The 15,143-nt window shown below is 40.3% G+C and overlaps 1 protein-coding gene across 4 annotated transcripts in view; it reads left to right on the top strand.

Moving 5' to 3' along the window:
* The window catches only part of DNAJC6 (DnaJ heat shock protein family (Hsp40) member C6), a 170,598-nt gene that overhangs the window by 48,461 nt on the left and 106,994 nt on the right, over positions 1-15,143 (top strand). The window contains exon 1 of one of the 4 annotated variants that reach the window (XM_043877819.1): positions 11,447-11,856. The exons of the other annotated variants lie outside the window; for them this stretch is intronic. Coding sequence (XP_043733754.1) covers positions 11,661-11,856 — 196 coding nt within the window. The 5' untranslated portion in view covers positions 11,447-11,660. Of the gene's footprint in view, positions 1-11,446; positions 11,857-15,143 lie in introns of those variants that run through there. 4 annotated transcript variants of the gene reach the window in all.

Below are 15,143 nucleotides of genomic sequence, written 5' to 3'. Positions count from 1 at the left end.
GTCTGAGGCACCAGGGAAGCCCTAGTCAATACAGATTTTTAAATGTAAATGATTTAAATTAAATTTGAAACTTAGCTCCTCAGTCATAATTGCCATATTTCACATGCTCCAAGCCACATGTAGCTGGTGACTCAGGCAGGTTTTCTTAAAGAAGCTCAGTGTCTGGACTTAGAGGATGGGGAAAGTAGAAATGGCGATGCTTATCTCCAGAGGGAAGTAGCTGGTATTGGAATGTGGAGGTTCCATTGTGCTGAATACGTTAGGTTGAGGGCAGTGGGAAGTCCTTGGATGGTTTTTAAGCATCTGACTCACATAATTGGATCTGCATTTTAGAAAGCTCTAATATGAATCAGTTCACTCCTCTTTCTCAGTTTTCTTATCTCTAAGTTGAAATGGATAGTCTCCCCTTTACAGCTCCTTCCAGGTTTAATATTACAAAAATTTCAGCTGTTACAAAAAAACTTAATTCTATGCTGACTTTTAGATCTCTTGGGTAGCGAGATTACAACTAGTGCTTAAAGGGGTGATTTTGTGGGAATGGGGGTGGGTGAGAGGGCAGGCAGAAAGCTGAATGAATAATACACATTTCCACTGAAAAATAAGGAAATGGAAAGGTTATGCAGAATCCTCTGTCAGTCTCCTGAGAGGGAACTAGTGGACTTTAGCCTCTCAGCAGACAGGTGGAATGGCACTGTGCCCTACTTCTACTACAGATGAAATCTGAGAGTTGTTCTCCAAAACTGCTGCATACTGAGATATTTACTGATAACATGATACTTACTGATGAAATCTGGAATTTGCTTAAATTAGGGGTTTATGGCAGAGAGTGAAGAGGAACCAAAAAGCCTCTTGATGAAAGTGAAAGAGCAGAGTGAAAAAGTTGGCTTAAAGCTTAACATTCAGAAAACTAAGATCATGGCATCTGGTTCCATCACCTCATGGGAAATAGATGGGGAGACAGTGGAAACAGTGTCAGACTTCATTTTTTTGGGCTCCAAAATCACTGCAGATGGTGACTGCAGCCATGAAATTAAAAGACACTTACTCCTTGGAAGGAAAGTTATGACCAACCTGGATAGCATATTAAAAAGCAGAGACATTACTTTGCCAACAAAGGTCCGTCTAGTCAAGGCTCTGGTTTTTCCAGTGGTCATGTATGGATGTGAGAGTTGCACTGTAAAGAAAGCTGAGTGCCGAAAAATTGATGCTTTTGAACTGTGGTGTTGGAGAAGACTCTTGAGAGTCCCTTGGACAGCAAGGAGATCCACCCAGTCCATCCTAAAGGAGATCAGTCCTGGGTGTTCATTGGAAGGACTGATGCTGAAGCTGAAACTTCAGTACTTTGGCCACCTCATGTGAAGAGTTGACTCGTTGGAAAAGACCCTGATGCTGGGAGGGATTGGGGGCAGGAGGAGAAGGGGACGACAGAGGATGAGATGGCTGGATGGCATCACCGACTCAATGGGCATGAGTTTGAGTAAACTCCGGGAGTTGGTGATGGACAGGGAGGCCTGGCGTGCTGCTATTCATGGGGTCGCAAAGAGTCAGACATGACTGAGTGACTGAACTGAACTGACATATAAAACATGATTGGCTGTGACTTAGTTATTGTAAATGCTGAATGATGGGTATGAAAGGTCCATTATATAATTTAATTTTGTATATGTTTGAAAAATTTCATAACAGGAAATTAAAGATAACAATATAAAAGTGCTCCAATTTATTGCTCACGTTCTTTATTTACTTTTAGCATAAATGGAGAAAGAGTCAGACTCTCATTTGGGCCATATTGAAATAAATAGACTCAGAACTGCTGTGTCATAAACACTGACACTTTGCTTTAAGTTTTATATCAACTTCAGTGGCTTAAAATATTCCAGACTGCATTGAGTTTGTGTAGGCAGATCAAAGAAAGAGAATTACACTCTAAGAAAGGGGTGACTCTTTTAGGGATTTTGTTGATGACATAGGCAAGGGCTCTGCTGCTCTGGGCTTGATATACCCAGGAAGGCAATCTCTGGATAGCAGAGTGAGGTGGAGAGGTTACTTGTTTTGAAGTCAGGCATAATAGACTCCAAGCTCCAATACTTTGGCCACCTGATGTGAAGAGCCAACTCATTGGAAAAGACCCTGATGCTGGGAAAGATTGAGGGCAGGAGGAGAAGGGGGTGACAGAGGATGAGATGGTTGGATGGCATCACTGACTCAGTGGACATGACTTATAGCAAACTCCAGGTGATAGTGAAAGACAGGGAAGCCTGGAGTGCTGCAGTTCATGGGGTTGCAAAGAGCTGGACATGACTTAGCAACTGAACAACAACAACAACATAATAGACTCACCTAAGTTATCAGTTGAAGGACAGTGACAAAAAATAAAATAGATAACCATGTTCACTGAACTCTCACTATATGCTAGGCACTGTATCAAGCTCTGTGTGTTTTTTATATCATAGAATTTTAATAGCTATCCTGTTAGTTCAGTGCCACTATTTTACAGACTAGGAGTTGAGGCATAAAGAGGTTATATGATTTGTCCATATCACACAGGTTTTATGTAATTCCCAGTAAATGTTATGATAAATAAAAATTGAAATCCAGTGGTTAGGTTGTAGTTGGTATCCCAGCAAGGATTAGGTTTGGATGCACATAACAGAAAAAACCAAAATATCAATGACTTAAAATAGTTTCTTTCTCACCTTTAAGAAGTCTAGAGAAAATCGCTCCAGGCTGCCATGGTTCTCTGGGGATCACAGTCCTTCTATCCTGTTGTTTCACTGTCTTCCATTCTCAAGGTCACTTCATGGTCCGAGATACCTACTGGAATGCCATATTCCAACCAGAAGAAAGGGAAAAGGAATGGAAGAAGGGCATACCGTCAGTCTTCCCTTTTAAGGATACATACCAGAAATTACACACATCATTTCTGCCTGTATTATAATGACCTTTACTTAGCCCCATGTATGTACCTAGTAGATTACAGAAAACTTGCATGTGGCAGGCCCAAGACAAGAAAGAAGACTGAGAAATACATTCTTTATAAAACTGTGTAACCCTGTGACCAGCTAAAGCTCAGGGGTTCTGTTAGCATAGAAGATGATAATGAATATTGAGGACTACTCACAATCACTGCCTAGCCCTTACTCAGCTGCATTTCAGAGCTCTGGTCTTCTTGGGTATTAAATGGACATGGTAATTCTTATCAAAAGACCTTTCACATTTAAATGAGTAAATAAATGAAAAACCCAGGCACTTAATTTAGAGCTTAGGAAATGCTAGTTCTTTTCCTCTAGGTAGATGTGGTCAAGTGGGCAGCAGTGGTTGGGTGCCCAGGAGATTCTGCCTGGAGATTCAGGACCCCAAGAATGGGCTTTACCTGCGTCTTCAGTGGTCACTGCCTGCCGCTTCACCACCACAGAGGATTTGCCATGTACTCTAGGGCCAAGAACCTTTAGGTACAGTGGGATTACAAAGAATAAGCCTCCATATTTCAGTGATCTTTAGCATAAAATCATATATAATGAGCTCTGAGCCAAATATGGGGATATCTAGGGTTTGGGGAAACTTTTACTTTAGTGTAGCTTCCCTGGTGGCTCAGACGGTAAAGCGTCTGCCTGCAATGCCGGAGACCTGGGTTTGATCCCTGGGTTGGGAAGATCCCTTGGAGAAGGAAATGGCAACCCACTCCAGTATTCTTGCCTGGAAAATTCCATGGATGGAGAAGCCTGGTAGGCTACAGTCCATGGATCACAAAGAGTTAGACATAACTGAGCAACTTCACTGGTTCACTGGTTTACTTCTGTGTAGATTTTCACCTGACTTTGGGGAACTCTTTACCACACAGAATTTTTCAGTCTGTTTTCCCCAAGAAAGAGTAACTGATCACAGGGCCAACTCTTGGTAGTCTGTCAGGGTCTGTCCAGGAAGCTGAAGTTTTCCAGCTTGTAAAGTGACAGATAAAAGGGGCTGGTGCTTCCATGAATTACTCTTGAAATGATAATTAATGTGTAACATTATTATACTATGACCATGTCCTTGCAAAGTCAAGGGTAAGTTGAATGTTAGCAAGTACTATATCCTCAGAGAGCTTACTAAAGGAGAACCTTTGGTGAATTTTCCTATAAGTTAAAGATGGCCTCCCAAACAATTTTTTGCATTTTCTTTCATTCAGTTAGCAGATACTTATTGAGCATGTACTACTTGGTAGGCACTGTGCTAGACCTGGCAAAACATGGTGAATATTGCCTTTACCTACCAGAGTTGCTCAATTATAAACTGACAAATAGTATTCTGAGGCTAACTTATAGTCAAATAATAATATTTGTTTCATCAATTCTAAAACTGTTTAAAAATACATAAACATTTATAAAACCTCAAAGCATCCTAAGTTGATAGTATATTGTGTGTCATACTTCACCAGTGATAAATGAATTTTAATGCTGCACCTTAAGCTGGATGATTTCATAGATTTGATAAGTAGGGCTTTTGTGTTTATTGTGTGCTTTTATGTGCCTTATTTCATTTTTTTTTCCTGTGAGAAAGGATGAGTGGTCCACTTCATAGAAAGGGAATATGGCTATGAGTGGTCAGCAGACTGAGGAAAATTTGTTGTGGCAAGTCTAGGACTCAAACATAGTTGTATGTTTTCCTCCAAAGCTTGTGGTTTTCAACCATACATGATGTCTCTTTAATCTGCATACACATATACATATACACATACACATGTGTGAACATAATGAAAGTCAAGCTTCTTTTAAAGCAAGGAGCTTGCTTTTAATGAAAACAAAGCATTGTTTTTCCTTCTAGTGGTTTAAAACCAGGCCAAACAATAGCCGCATATCAATTTTCAGGGACACAACATAAAAAGTCTTCTAACTCAGATGGTTACAAAACAAGCTTGCTTGTTGTGAAGACAGATTAATTAAAATCTTTCAGGTTTCATTGAGCAGAACCTGATGTGGGGGTCATAAAGCAGGAGTAACTCGATAAGGTACCCAGACCATTTTCACTGACCACACTTTATAAGTCAAGGAATGAGCCAAGGAATGACCTAAATGTCTTCCAGCTTTCACTTTGACCTCTAGAAGTACCTCTTCTGACTGGTGGTTGTTGCTCAGTTGCCCAGTCGTGTCCGACTCTTTGTGAACCCGGGGACTGATGCATGCCAGGCCTCTCTGTCCCTCACCATCTCCCAAAATTTGCCCAAGTTCATGTTCATTGCATCAGTGATGCCATCCAGCCATCTCATCCTCTGACACCCTCTTCTCCTGCCCTCAATCTTTCCCAGCATCAGGGGCTTTTCCAGTGAGTCAGCTGTGACTAGAGCAGGGGCCAAAACATGATCCTTCTTGATGAATTTTAATCTCAATCAGTAGCTAGCTGTGTGAGCTTTGGCAAGTTATTTACCATTGCCAGGCTTGCCCGAAAATAAGGATAACACCTTTGCAGGGGTGTTGGGAAAGTGAGAGTTAAGGCGGGTTAGATAAATGGCAGATGGTAAGTAATCAATGGAGCTTCCTGGTGGCTCAATGGTAATAAATCTGCCTGCCAGTGCAGGAGACGGAAGAGACGGAGGAGATGCAGGTTAGATTCCTGGGTTGGGAAGATCCCCTGGAGGAGAAGATGGCAACCCACTCAGGATTCTTGCCTGGAAAATCCCTTGGACTGAGGATCCTGGTGGGCTGCAGTACCTAGGGTCTCAAAGAGTAAGACACGACTGAGTGACAGCACAGCGTAGCAGCACAAGTAATCAACGGCAGTTATTTTTATTAGGACCGGACTAGAGCTTCAAGGAGGCACATTGGAGTTATCTTTAAGAATATGCCCTGCCTGGAAAGTTTTGTCATATTTTCTAGGAGCTCCAGCATTCCACCAAGCACCAAGAACAGACCACCTCATTCCTGAAGAATTTCACGGGGATAATTGAGATTTTCTTCTCAGTATACTTTTCTCCCCCAGCATACTTCCTCTCCTCTCCTGTGTGTTGATCTAGGTGTAGCTTTTGACAGCTGCCACTCTTTATGGATGCATTCTATGGTAAAGCCTTAATTAAATGGGACTTGGAAACTGGAACACTTCAATGGCCATGGTTTTTCCCTCTGGGCTTCATTTGGAGGAGAAAGAAGGAAATGACAACCCAAGTGCTGAGAAAGGAACATTTAAGAACTAGAGAGAATCTTGTAATTCAGCACCTTCATTTTACTTGTGAGAGACGGAGAAGCAACCAAGGCCTCTCTTCTGACTCATAATTTGTCATTGTTCAGTCCCTAAGTCATGTCTGATTCTGTGACCCTATGGATGCAGCATGCCAGGTTCCTCTGTCCTCATGATCTCCCAGAGTTTGCTCAAATTCATGTCCATTGAGTTGGTAATGCTATCGATTCATTACAGAGTCAGATAGTTAACAGAGTTGGAGGAGAATTCCCAGTCTGTTGCTTTTTATTCTGGACTGTGGCTTGAAGATGTGACCTTAGCATCCCTCTTAATGTTAATCTTCCAGGTTTGCTGCTCCATGACAGGTCTTATTTATGTCTGCCCAGAGGGCTGTCAGTGGGGACGAGTCGGGCAGGCTGGGGATCGTACACTGGGAAGTGGTGGTCAACAGCCGCACTCCAACTGGAACCTGTGTATCTTTTGTAAAGGCATCTAAGCTGAATTTTTTTTTTTTTTTTTAAAACAGGACAAACAAAACATCTGGGGCTAAATGTGGCCTCCTGGTACCCAGTTTGAATGCCTTGCACTGTTTGTATCCGCAGGCCATATTCACTAGCAAGATAATCGAGTCATGTAGCTGAGGCATGCTGCCAAAGAAAGTTTTAGTGCTGTTCATTGATGTATGTTAGTTGAATCGAATACTGAAGAAGTTTATTTCAGAAACCAAATCATAATACATCTTTAAACCGAAGGCAGAAGCTCTGCCCGCAGATACAGTTTGGTTAGCTAGAATTCTTTGTTATCTGATTAACCAGGTGAATTCAGATGTCACAGTGTGTAGGACAGTCACAGTTGGGAATTCACCAGTCTCAATACTGGAGGTTTTGCCCTATAAGCTCAAAACAATATTTCAAAAAAATAACATCTTACCACGTGCTAAAAACTGATGTTTCCCACCTACTTCATTTTTATGAAAATAATAGTCTTGAATTGCTAAGTTTATTTTGTAGTCTACTAGTAGGCCACAATATGTAGTTTTAAAAATCACTAGGCTAGGTGATACTAATACATTTTTATTTATTCACTAGTTTTAAAATTTAGCAGATACTTTATCACTATCTAATGAGTATGAATTTCTCTCTGGTGTCATGGGGGTACAGACATGAGCAAAATATGGATGTTTGTATTTAAGGAGTCCAAAATCTAACAGGATAGATATGCATTAAATTATCTAAAAACTCAAGGCAGAATAATCACTTCACATTATACATCATGCTTTTATATTATCATAAATCATAATGACAATAAATCTCTTAAGTATGCAAGACCTATTTTAACTTAATTTTACAGATAGGAAATTATGTTTTTGAAAAAAGTGACTTATGAATATAAAAATACATTGATGATACTGATAATGGTATTTGCTAAGCTCTTACTGTGTTAGATACTAATTTAATTCTCACTACAATTTTATTATGATGACACTATTATTCTCATTTTATAGATGAGAAAAGTGATGCAGAGAGAATAAGTAACTTGCGCAAGGTTATAGAGCTAACAGTCCATGGAACTAGGATTCAGTCCTGGGAAATATGGTGCTAGAATCTCAGTCATAACCAATGTTTTCTAGTTCCTGGAAACAGATTTTCTAGTTCCTAGTATAGATCATAATCCCAGATAGGTTGTATCACACAAAAATTGTGTGACATTTGCTGTGTTAGGAGAGCATTTGGGGGATGGAGAGGATGATGAAGAATAGAGTCTGCCTCTCAAGCATTCCCCAATGTGGATAATCTTCATCAAATTAATAAAACTGAAGTCAGCAACAGAAAAGGCAAAGAGAACTCTCCCAAAGAGGGCATCTAATCCTTTGGCTCTGCCCCATATGGGATGTGATATTCTTTTTTTAATGTATTTTTAATTGAAGTATAGTTGATTTACAGTGTTATGCCAGTCTCTGCTGTGTGGCAAAGTGATTCAATTATGTACATATAAACATTCTTTTTTATATTCTTTTCCATTATGATTTATCACGTGATATTGAATCTAGTTCCCTGTGGTATACATTAGGACCTTGTAGTTTATCCATTCTAAATGTAATAGTATGCATTTGCCAACCCCAAACTCCCAGTCCATCCCTCTCCCCTGCCATGCCTGTCTGTTCTCTACTTCTATGAGTTTGTTTGTTTTGTAGATAGGTTCATTTGTGCCATATTTTAAATTGTACATGCAAGTGATGTCATATAGTATTTGTTTTTCCTTTCTGACTTAGTATAATAATCTTTAGTTGCACCTATGTTGCTGCAAATGGCGTTGTTTTGTTATTTTCTTACGGCTGAGTAATGTTCCATTGTATATATGCACTACATCTTTATCCATTCATCTCTTGATGGACATTTAGGTTGTCTCCATGTTTTGGCTATTGTGAATAGTGTGATATTCTTGAGATAAAATAAATCATGAAACAATCTTCATCTTGGAAAAACAGAGTTTGACTGTAAATGTTCACCTTGGATTTTACCAGTACCACCTTTCTTCCTTAAGCTGAAGCCTGCATTCAAAATCACATAGACAAGTTTCCATGAGTATAGTCCTGGAGAAAATAATACTTAGCCTTTACTGAGCTCCTGTCATGAGAGGAAGTTAGACTATTAGCACTAAGGATAGAGTTGTGCCCAAGCCATATCACTAAGACTGATAATAGAGAACATATGTTAAGAACTTCCTCTATATGTGTTAGGTACTAATTTAATTCTTACTTCAACTGTATAATGATGGTACTTTTATTATGCTTTATATTATAGAATACAAAATTGGTATCTTTATACATTTATGAACTCTTTGTGAATTTGATCTTTAGGATAGTAAATACAATTTTAGTGATGAAATTTGTGTATATTCCAATTTAAGCCCTAAACTAACTTTTAGGCTGTTGTAAATTAATCTAGTTACTGTATTTTCCTGCCTTATTATGTTCTTTATATTCTGAATTTTGTAGGGTTATTAATAACTATTCTGATTGGTTGTAACTATGTTAAATTAAGTGTAAATATGAAAATAAAATGACCCTTGTATCCCATTCATGTTTTTCTTTAAATTTACAAAGTGATGAAATAGCTATCACAAAATACAAGGCATGTGTTTATAATTTATTCCAGCAGTATACTGCAACTTTGAAAAGTTGAGTGAAAATAACTAAGTGCTTTTTTTTGAAAGTAATAATTCTCACTTTTCAAAATGGTATTTTCCAAATTCTCTTAATCCAGGTTATAAATCCAGAATTTATCAAGGCACATGACAGATGCTGAGTATTTTCCTCTCCCTGTGGGTCAGTAATAAATTTAAAAATGAGGAAGGGTGCAGAAAAAGATGATCTAAAATGTTATTGGAAAAGATTTACTTCCTAGACTTTAGGGAGTATTTATTAGTCAAGTATCTAAAATAATGTCAAACTGACAGATTGGGAAAATTGAAAGTATAAAATTTGTGTTTAAACTTTATCACAGTTTTAACTGCCACCACTCAAATTGTTTGATCCTGTAAATGAGCATTAACTGCGATTTGTGATTTGGGTAAGAACACATGTTCATCAGATAATGCAGTTAGGAAAGCAACTGGGCAGATAATTTACCTTTTCCCAGAGGGACTGAAAGGATCTAGAAGACAGCAAACACTCTTGGCTTTTACTGATTTATCCCCTTCCTACAAGAATTTGCATTTGAGTAATCCTTGAAGAGGAAAATTTCTTTCAATCCAATTAATTTATTTTATGTAGACATGTGTAGAGCTAGAGCTCCCAGGAAACTCCTTGGATCCCAAATAATTTAGACTGAAATCTCTTAGATGCTACAGTTTGACTTTGTGTTCTTAAAGATATCAAAATAATAATACCAAGGGAAAGTCATGAAAAGTGAGATGGCAAATTTAGGTTTGTGTATGGGTTTAAGCAAATTTTACATGCATGTACTTTTTTCTTGTTGTTTTGGTAATGAAAGTCCATCAGATGACTTGAAAACACCTCAGTAATACCAAATCTTTTTTTTTTTTTTTTTAATACCAAATCTTAATAGGGAAAAATAATTTTAAGCCAAGATTTTCACTTGGTCTTCACCTGAGCTGATGAGAATGAGGGGATACTTCTACAATGTTATTTCAGGTGAAAGTGAGCATTTGGTAATTGCATTTTGACACTTAACAGAGTTAAGCCCTGGTTTCATAAGGCTTGAAACATACAATGTTGAGGCCCTGTTTAAGAAAACAAAATCACGGATATAAAATTAGGTGCATTAGTCTTGAAAGGGGCTTCTCCAAAAAAGGAGCCTTGACTCTTAGGCTTCATTAACTTCTTGATAAATTCTCCTCTGATTAATTAGTGACTGCCCTTTGTGTTCAGCATTATGAGAGAAAAAAAGGGGGAGGAGCTAGAGACTAGGAAGAAAATCCTTGTCTAGCTTTCTTCCCACCCATCCCCTCAAGATAGCTGAGTGGTACAGACCTTTCTCCAGGTCCCAAGGTAAATGATGTCAGAACTGAAACTGCACCTGAATCAACCTTGTCCCCTCTCCGCCTCACCCCGCCAATATTTTCGTTCAACAAAGAGTTACTAAACAGTCACATCTCCTCCCTAGGTGGAATGGGCTGTAACTGCCTCCTAGCGTTAGAATAGCCAGGTCTTTGCTGTCTCACTTAGGGATTTTACCCATTCTGGGAAATGTGCAAAATATGTGTCTTTCTATCCTAGCATAACATGCGTTCGTTTTCTGTTCAGTTGAGTTAAAGTCACTCCTGCCGGAGGGCAACTGTTGGGGTGGCTTTGACTCGCCGAATCTTCCAGCAAATATAGGTTAAGTTATACAAAATGGGCGTGTCTGGATCTTACCAAGAGAACCTCTCGTCCCCAAAGCTTACCAGGCAGAGACACCCAGCCCCTTTCTTCTTCGCCTCACGTGCGCGAAAACACCCTCTTCTCTAGTCGTAGTAGTCCCCTCCCCCCCACCCCGCCCCATTTTCCGCCTTCACCACCCCCCTCCCCGAGAATCTCCCCTCCCTTACTCTCTCTTTCCTTCCCTCCCCGCAGGCCAGCCGCGCTTGGAGTTGCCCTGCCGCGCGGCGCGGGGCGACGCGGCGACACCTATAGGACTGCTTCCGGGCACTCCCCAGACAGAGGGTGGCTGGCCCGGGTCGGGAGCTCGGCAGGGCCGGCGGCTCCACCGCGGCTGCACCAGGGACGCGCGCACCCGCCTGCCCGCCCGCGTCCCCCCTCCCCTGCGCCCTAGCACCCAGCGCCCAGAGCCGCGCTCTGCCCAGGGCGGTGGCTTCGCCTGGCCCCGCAAAGCTCCTCTCCGCTGGCCGCTCCCCCTTTCACTCCTATTTGCGTCATGTGGGGCTCTTGATTTTTTTTTCCCCCCTTAAAAAAAAAAATTCCTCCTTTAGCCCTTTCCACCTTCCACCTCCCCCTTCGTCTCCTCAGGTTGATTCCGCCCCCCCCCGCCCCTTCTCTGGGCTTGCTCATGAGCCTCCTCGGAAGCTACCGGAAAAAGACCAGCAACGATGGTTATGAATCCTTGCAGCTGGTGGACAGTAACGGGGACCTAAGTGCGGGGAGCGGCGGGGGAGGCGGCAAACAGAGAGTGAACGCCGGGGCGGCAGCGGCGCGGAGTCCCGCCCGGCAGCCTCAGGACCGCGCCAGCACCATGGACAGCTCAGGTAGCGCGCGGGAGGGCAGCGCCCCGCTGAACTCTGCAGGGTCCTCCAGTTGCGGCCCGGTTCACTAGCTCTCAACCCAGTCTGGGCTTGGGAGAGGACAGGATGAAGGCACCTAATACCACTGGGGTGTCGCGTCTCTAATTTCTCTAGTCCAGGGAGCTAGGAAACGTTAGATCAGTCCGGAGGCCCAGTGACCGTAGCGAGCGCCTCTTAATCTCTCTAGGTTGCTGGATACACCATCTGGGGGGCGGGGAGAGAAGGGGAAAGGGGAGGGTAAGGGTGGACAGGATTGGGGAGGGGGTGGCGCTAGGAGCGGTTGGGAAGAAGGCGGGGAGCGGCAGCGGCTTTCACTCCCCAGCTGGATGAGGGGGAGAGGTGAAGGACGGAGTGTGTTGATTGTTTTTGCAGCCTGCTGAAGGTATTTATTCCAATTATTATTCTTGCAATGCTGATGTTATTTACAATTCTGTAAAGCTCTGCCTTTTCTCTACTCTGCTGTGTGCCAAGGTTAACGCTGTTACCTTTCTTGAGCAAATTTTACCTGGGATCTAGAGCCCTTTTGCACAGTTTTTATGTTTTGCACAATGAAATTTTTTTCATCTGTTGTTGGCTTTGATCTTGTTTATCTTTATACTTTTGCAGTGAGTGTATTAATATTTCATGAACCTCTACATGTAAAGAAAATGGAAATGCCTATAAACTTTGCATCTGGGCTTGCAGCCGTCCTTTAGAAAGCGTTTTAGCAAGTTGCATTTTCTCTTGGAGATGCTCTTTTAGCGATTTCTATAGTAGAACAGTTATTTAATATATTCGCATTTGACCTGGAATGTCATTACAGCTGTTTGCTTACCTTTTCAAGGAGCCAAAATAGGACGATTGTTTACTAAAGATAATTTATAATTGAGGTGCTCATTGGTTGGTTCTATATTGGTAACTTTAATTCTGGACAACTAAGAACTCTGGGAGGAAAGATTTGTGTTGCATTGTTGGGGAGGTAATGAAACCAAACTGAATTTAATCCCAGCATTTTGCAAAAGAAAAAAAGCTTGTTTTCTTTTAATTGTGTAATGACTCTTCTTGGGCTACCATTTTCTATTTTCCTCATCCTATCAGTGTGATAAAATATTGTCCACAGGTGGTCAAATGTCCAGGCCGAGAACTAATTCTATCCATATAAGTTCTTATTGAAGTTAAATAAGGTATTGATGGGATGTTGTCTCAGGACTATTTTAAATTAAAGCTAAAATTATCCCTAAGGGACTGATGGTTTCAAGGGCTTTGGTATGATGTTTTACATGTTTATTTGATTTATGTTTTTCCAAATCTGTGTTTATGTCAAGGTACAAACCATCTTTTGACAGGATGTAGTCTCTTTTAAATCTTAAAAAAAAAGATTCATACTCTAAATGATGCTACTATAATTCTTTTGGAACACAGTGCACATATATCAGATAAATGCAAGAAAATGAACATTTCCAAATGTGTACAGAGGAGCCTCACTTCAAGGAAATGAGATATGAAATTCCGAGTAATTTAATTTTTATAGAGATCTTCATTTTAAAATTGGAATTTGTTTTTTAAAATAAGTTACCTTCTAGAATAAATTCTGCATGTGTTTTCTGAGCCTGGTTGTGTATATTCTGGGCACAGTGCTAAGTAAGCACTGTAGGGAATACAGTAGTAAATGAGACACCTCTGACCTCTAGGGGGCCATCCTATGATGGGGCAGTAACTTGGACACAGTTACTGAATTCTGGATTTTTGAGGATTTTTTCCTCCTATCATTATGAAATTAGATTTTTTTCAATAGCTTTAGAGAAAAATAATGAATTGCTTTGACAAATTATTGTAATGAAAAACCATTTTTATTAAGAATACTGTGATTTCTAAAGTGCCATTGCTAGGAGTTGATTCTTCTACTTGATCAAACTAGCATTGTATGACGAGGTTGCTAGGATCACCACCCATCCACTTTAGGCTAGGAGAATATTGTGGCTTTGTTTCAGCATTCATTTCAGGAGAATACTGTTTGGGTGAGGGATTGGTCTCTGAGAATGTCCTTTCCTGTAGTCGGTAGCAAGTTTCATTTAGTAGGGAAACTATACCTGTGTATCTAATTATGGTTCTAGCTTCTAAGGTTTTCAAAGAGTGGACTTGTGCAGTCTAAATGTATCCACTTGTTTAAAGCATTTAACTAAACGCATGGATCACTTCTAAACTAGCAATAATTTGCCCATTTATTGAACTGATTGTACTGACATGCTGAATAGGATAGGTGGTTCATGGGGCTTTTGCTCTACTGAAAATGTTTAAGAATGAAAAGAATATGTCAAGATCCCTTAGAGAATGTAAAGCTTAGTCTTAATAATGCCTTACACTTTTATAGCTATTTATAGTAGAACACTTGGACACTAATTTTATTTCCCCAGAATTCTGTTAGATAGGGTAAGCAGCATGTGTCCATGCCTAGAGACTTGGGATCAAACCTCTGCACTATTGTTACTAGATGGAAAACCTAGAAATGTTTTAAACTTGTTCTCCATTTACAAAAGGAGAATCATCATAGTTGTTCTGACCATAGAGCTTAAGTCTGAGACTTGAAACAATGTAAGAATAGTTTTGCAGTTTTTCTTCTTTTTGCTATGTAGGCCCTTCCAATTTATGAGATGAGGGAACACTCTTACAGATGGCAGGAGACTTGCTCAAGGTAAAATAGCAGGTTAGTGACAGCTAGATTCACGTCTTCTGACTCTTAAGGTCTAAGTGTTTCCCCATTGAACCAAGCTGTCTTTCTATGTAGGCATAATATCATTGTTGAAATGGAAACAATCTTATCTACTTTGATTTTCCCCTCTGTTCTTAGATGAAAGACTGATAGATGTTCAGAAAAGTATAATGACTCTTAAGTTAACAGACTCCAGGTAGATTCCAGAGCAGTCTCCTTGCTGGGTTTGTTCTGCAGAGCTCTCTGTCTGTCCTGGCTTACTTTCTCTTCATTTAAATTATTTTCTAGAAGATTGTCATTCGAAGGTCATCCTCTCACATCCCAAATGGCATTGCAGCTATCCCAATTCATTAACTCAGAAACTCCATATTTCTCTTATGTGTGTTTTACCTTCCATGGAAAGTAGAATCCACAGAAATGTTCCAACATTAGGCTTTACTTAAAAAATTCATAATGATAAGTCATAAAACAGACCAATTAAAATCCAGATTCTAATGGGATTTAAAAATATAAGGATAATGAGAACTGCTACAATGATTTAATAAAGTATAAGGATGATGAA

Source organism: Cervus elaphus, chromosome 20, assembly GCF_910594005.1.
Source record: "Cervus elaphus chromosome 20, mCerEla1.1, whole genome shotgun sequence".
In the NCBI taxonomy this organism is placed as follows: Eukaryota; Metazoa; Chordata; class Mammalia; order Artiodactyla; family Cervidae; genus Cervus; species Cervus elaphus.
This window is presented reverse-complemented; position numbering and strand designations above follow the sequence as displayed.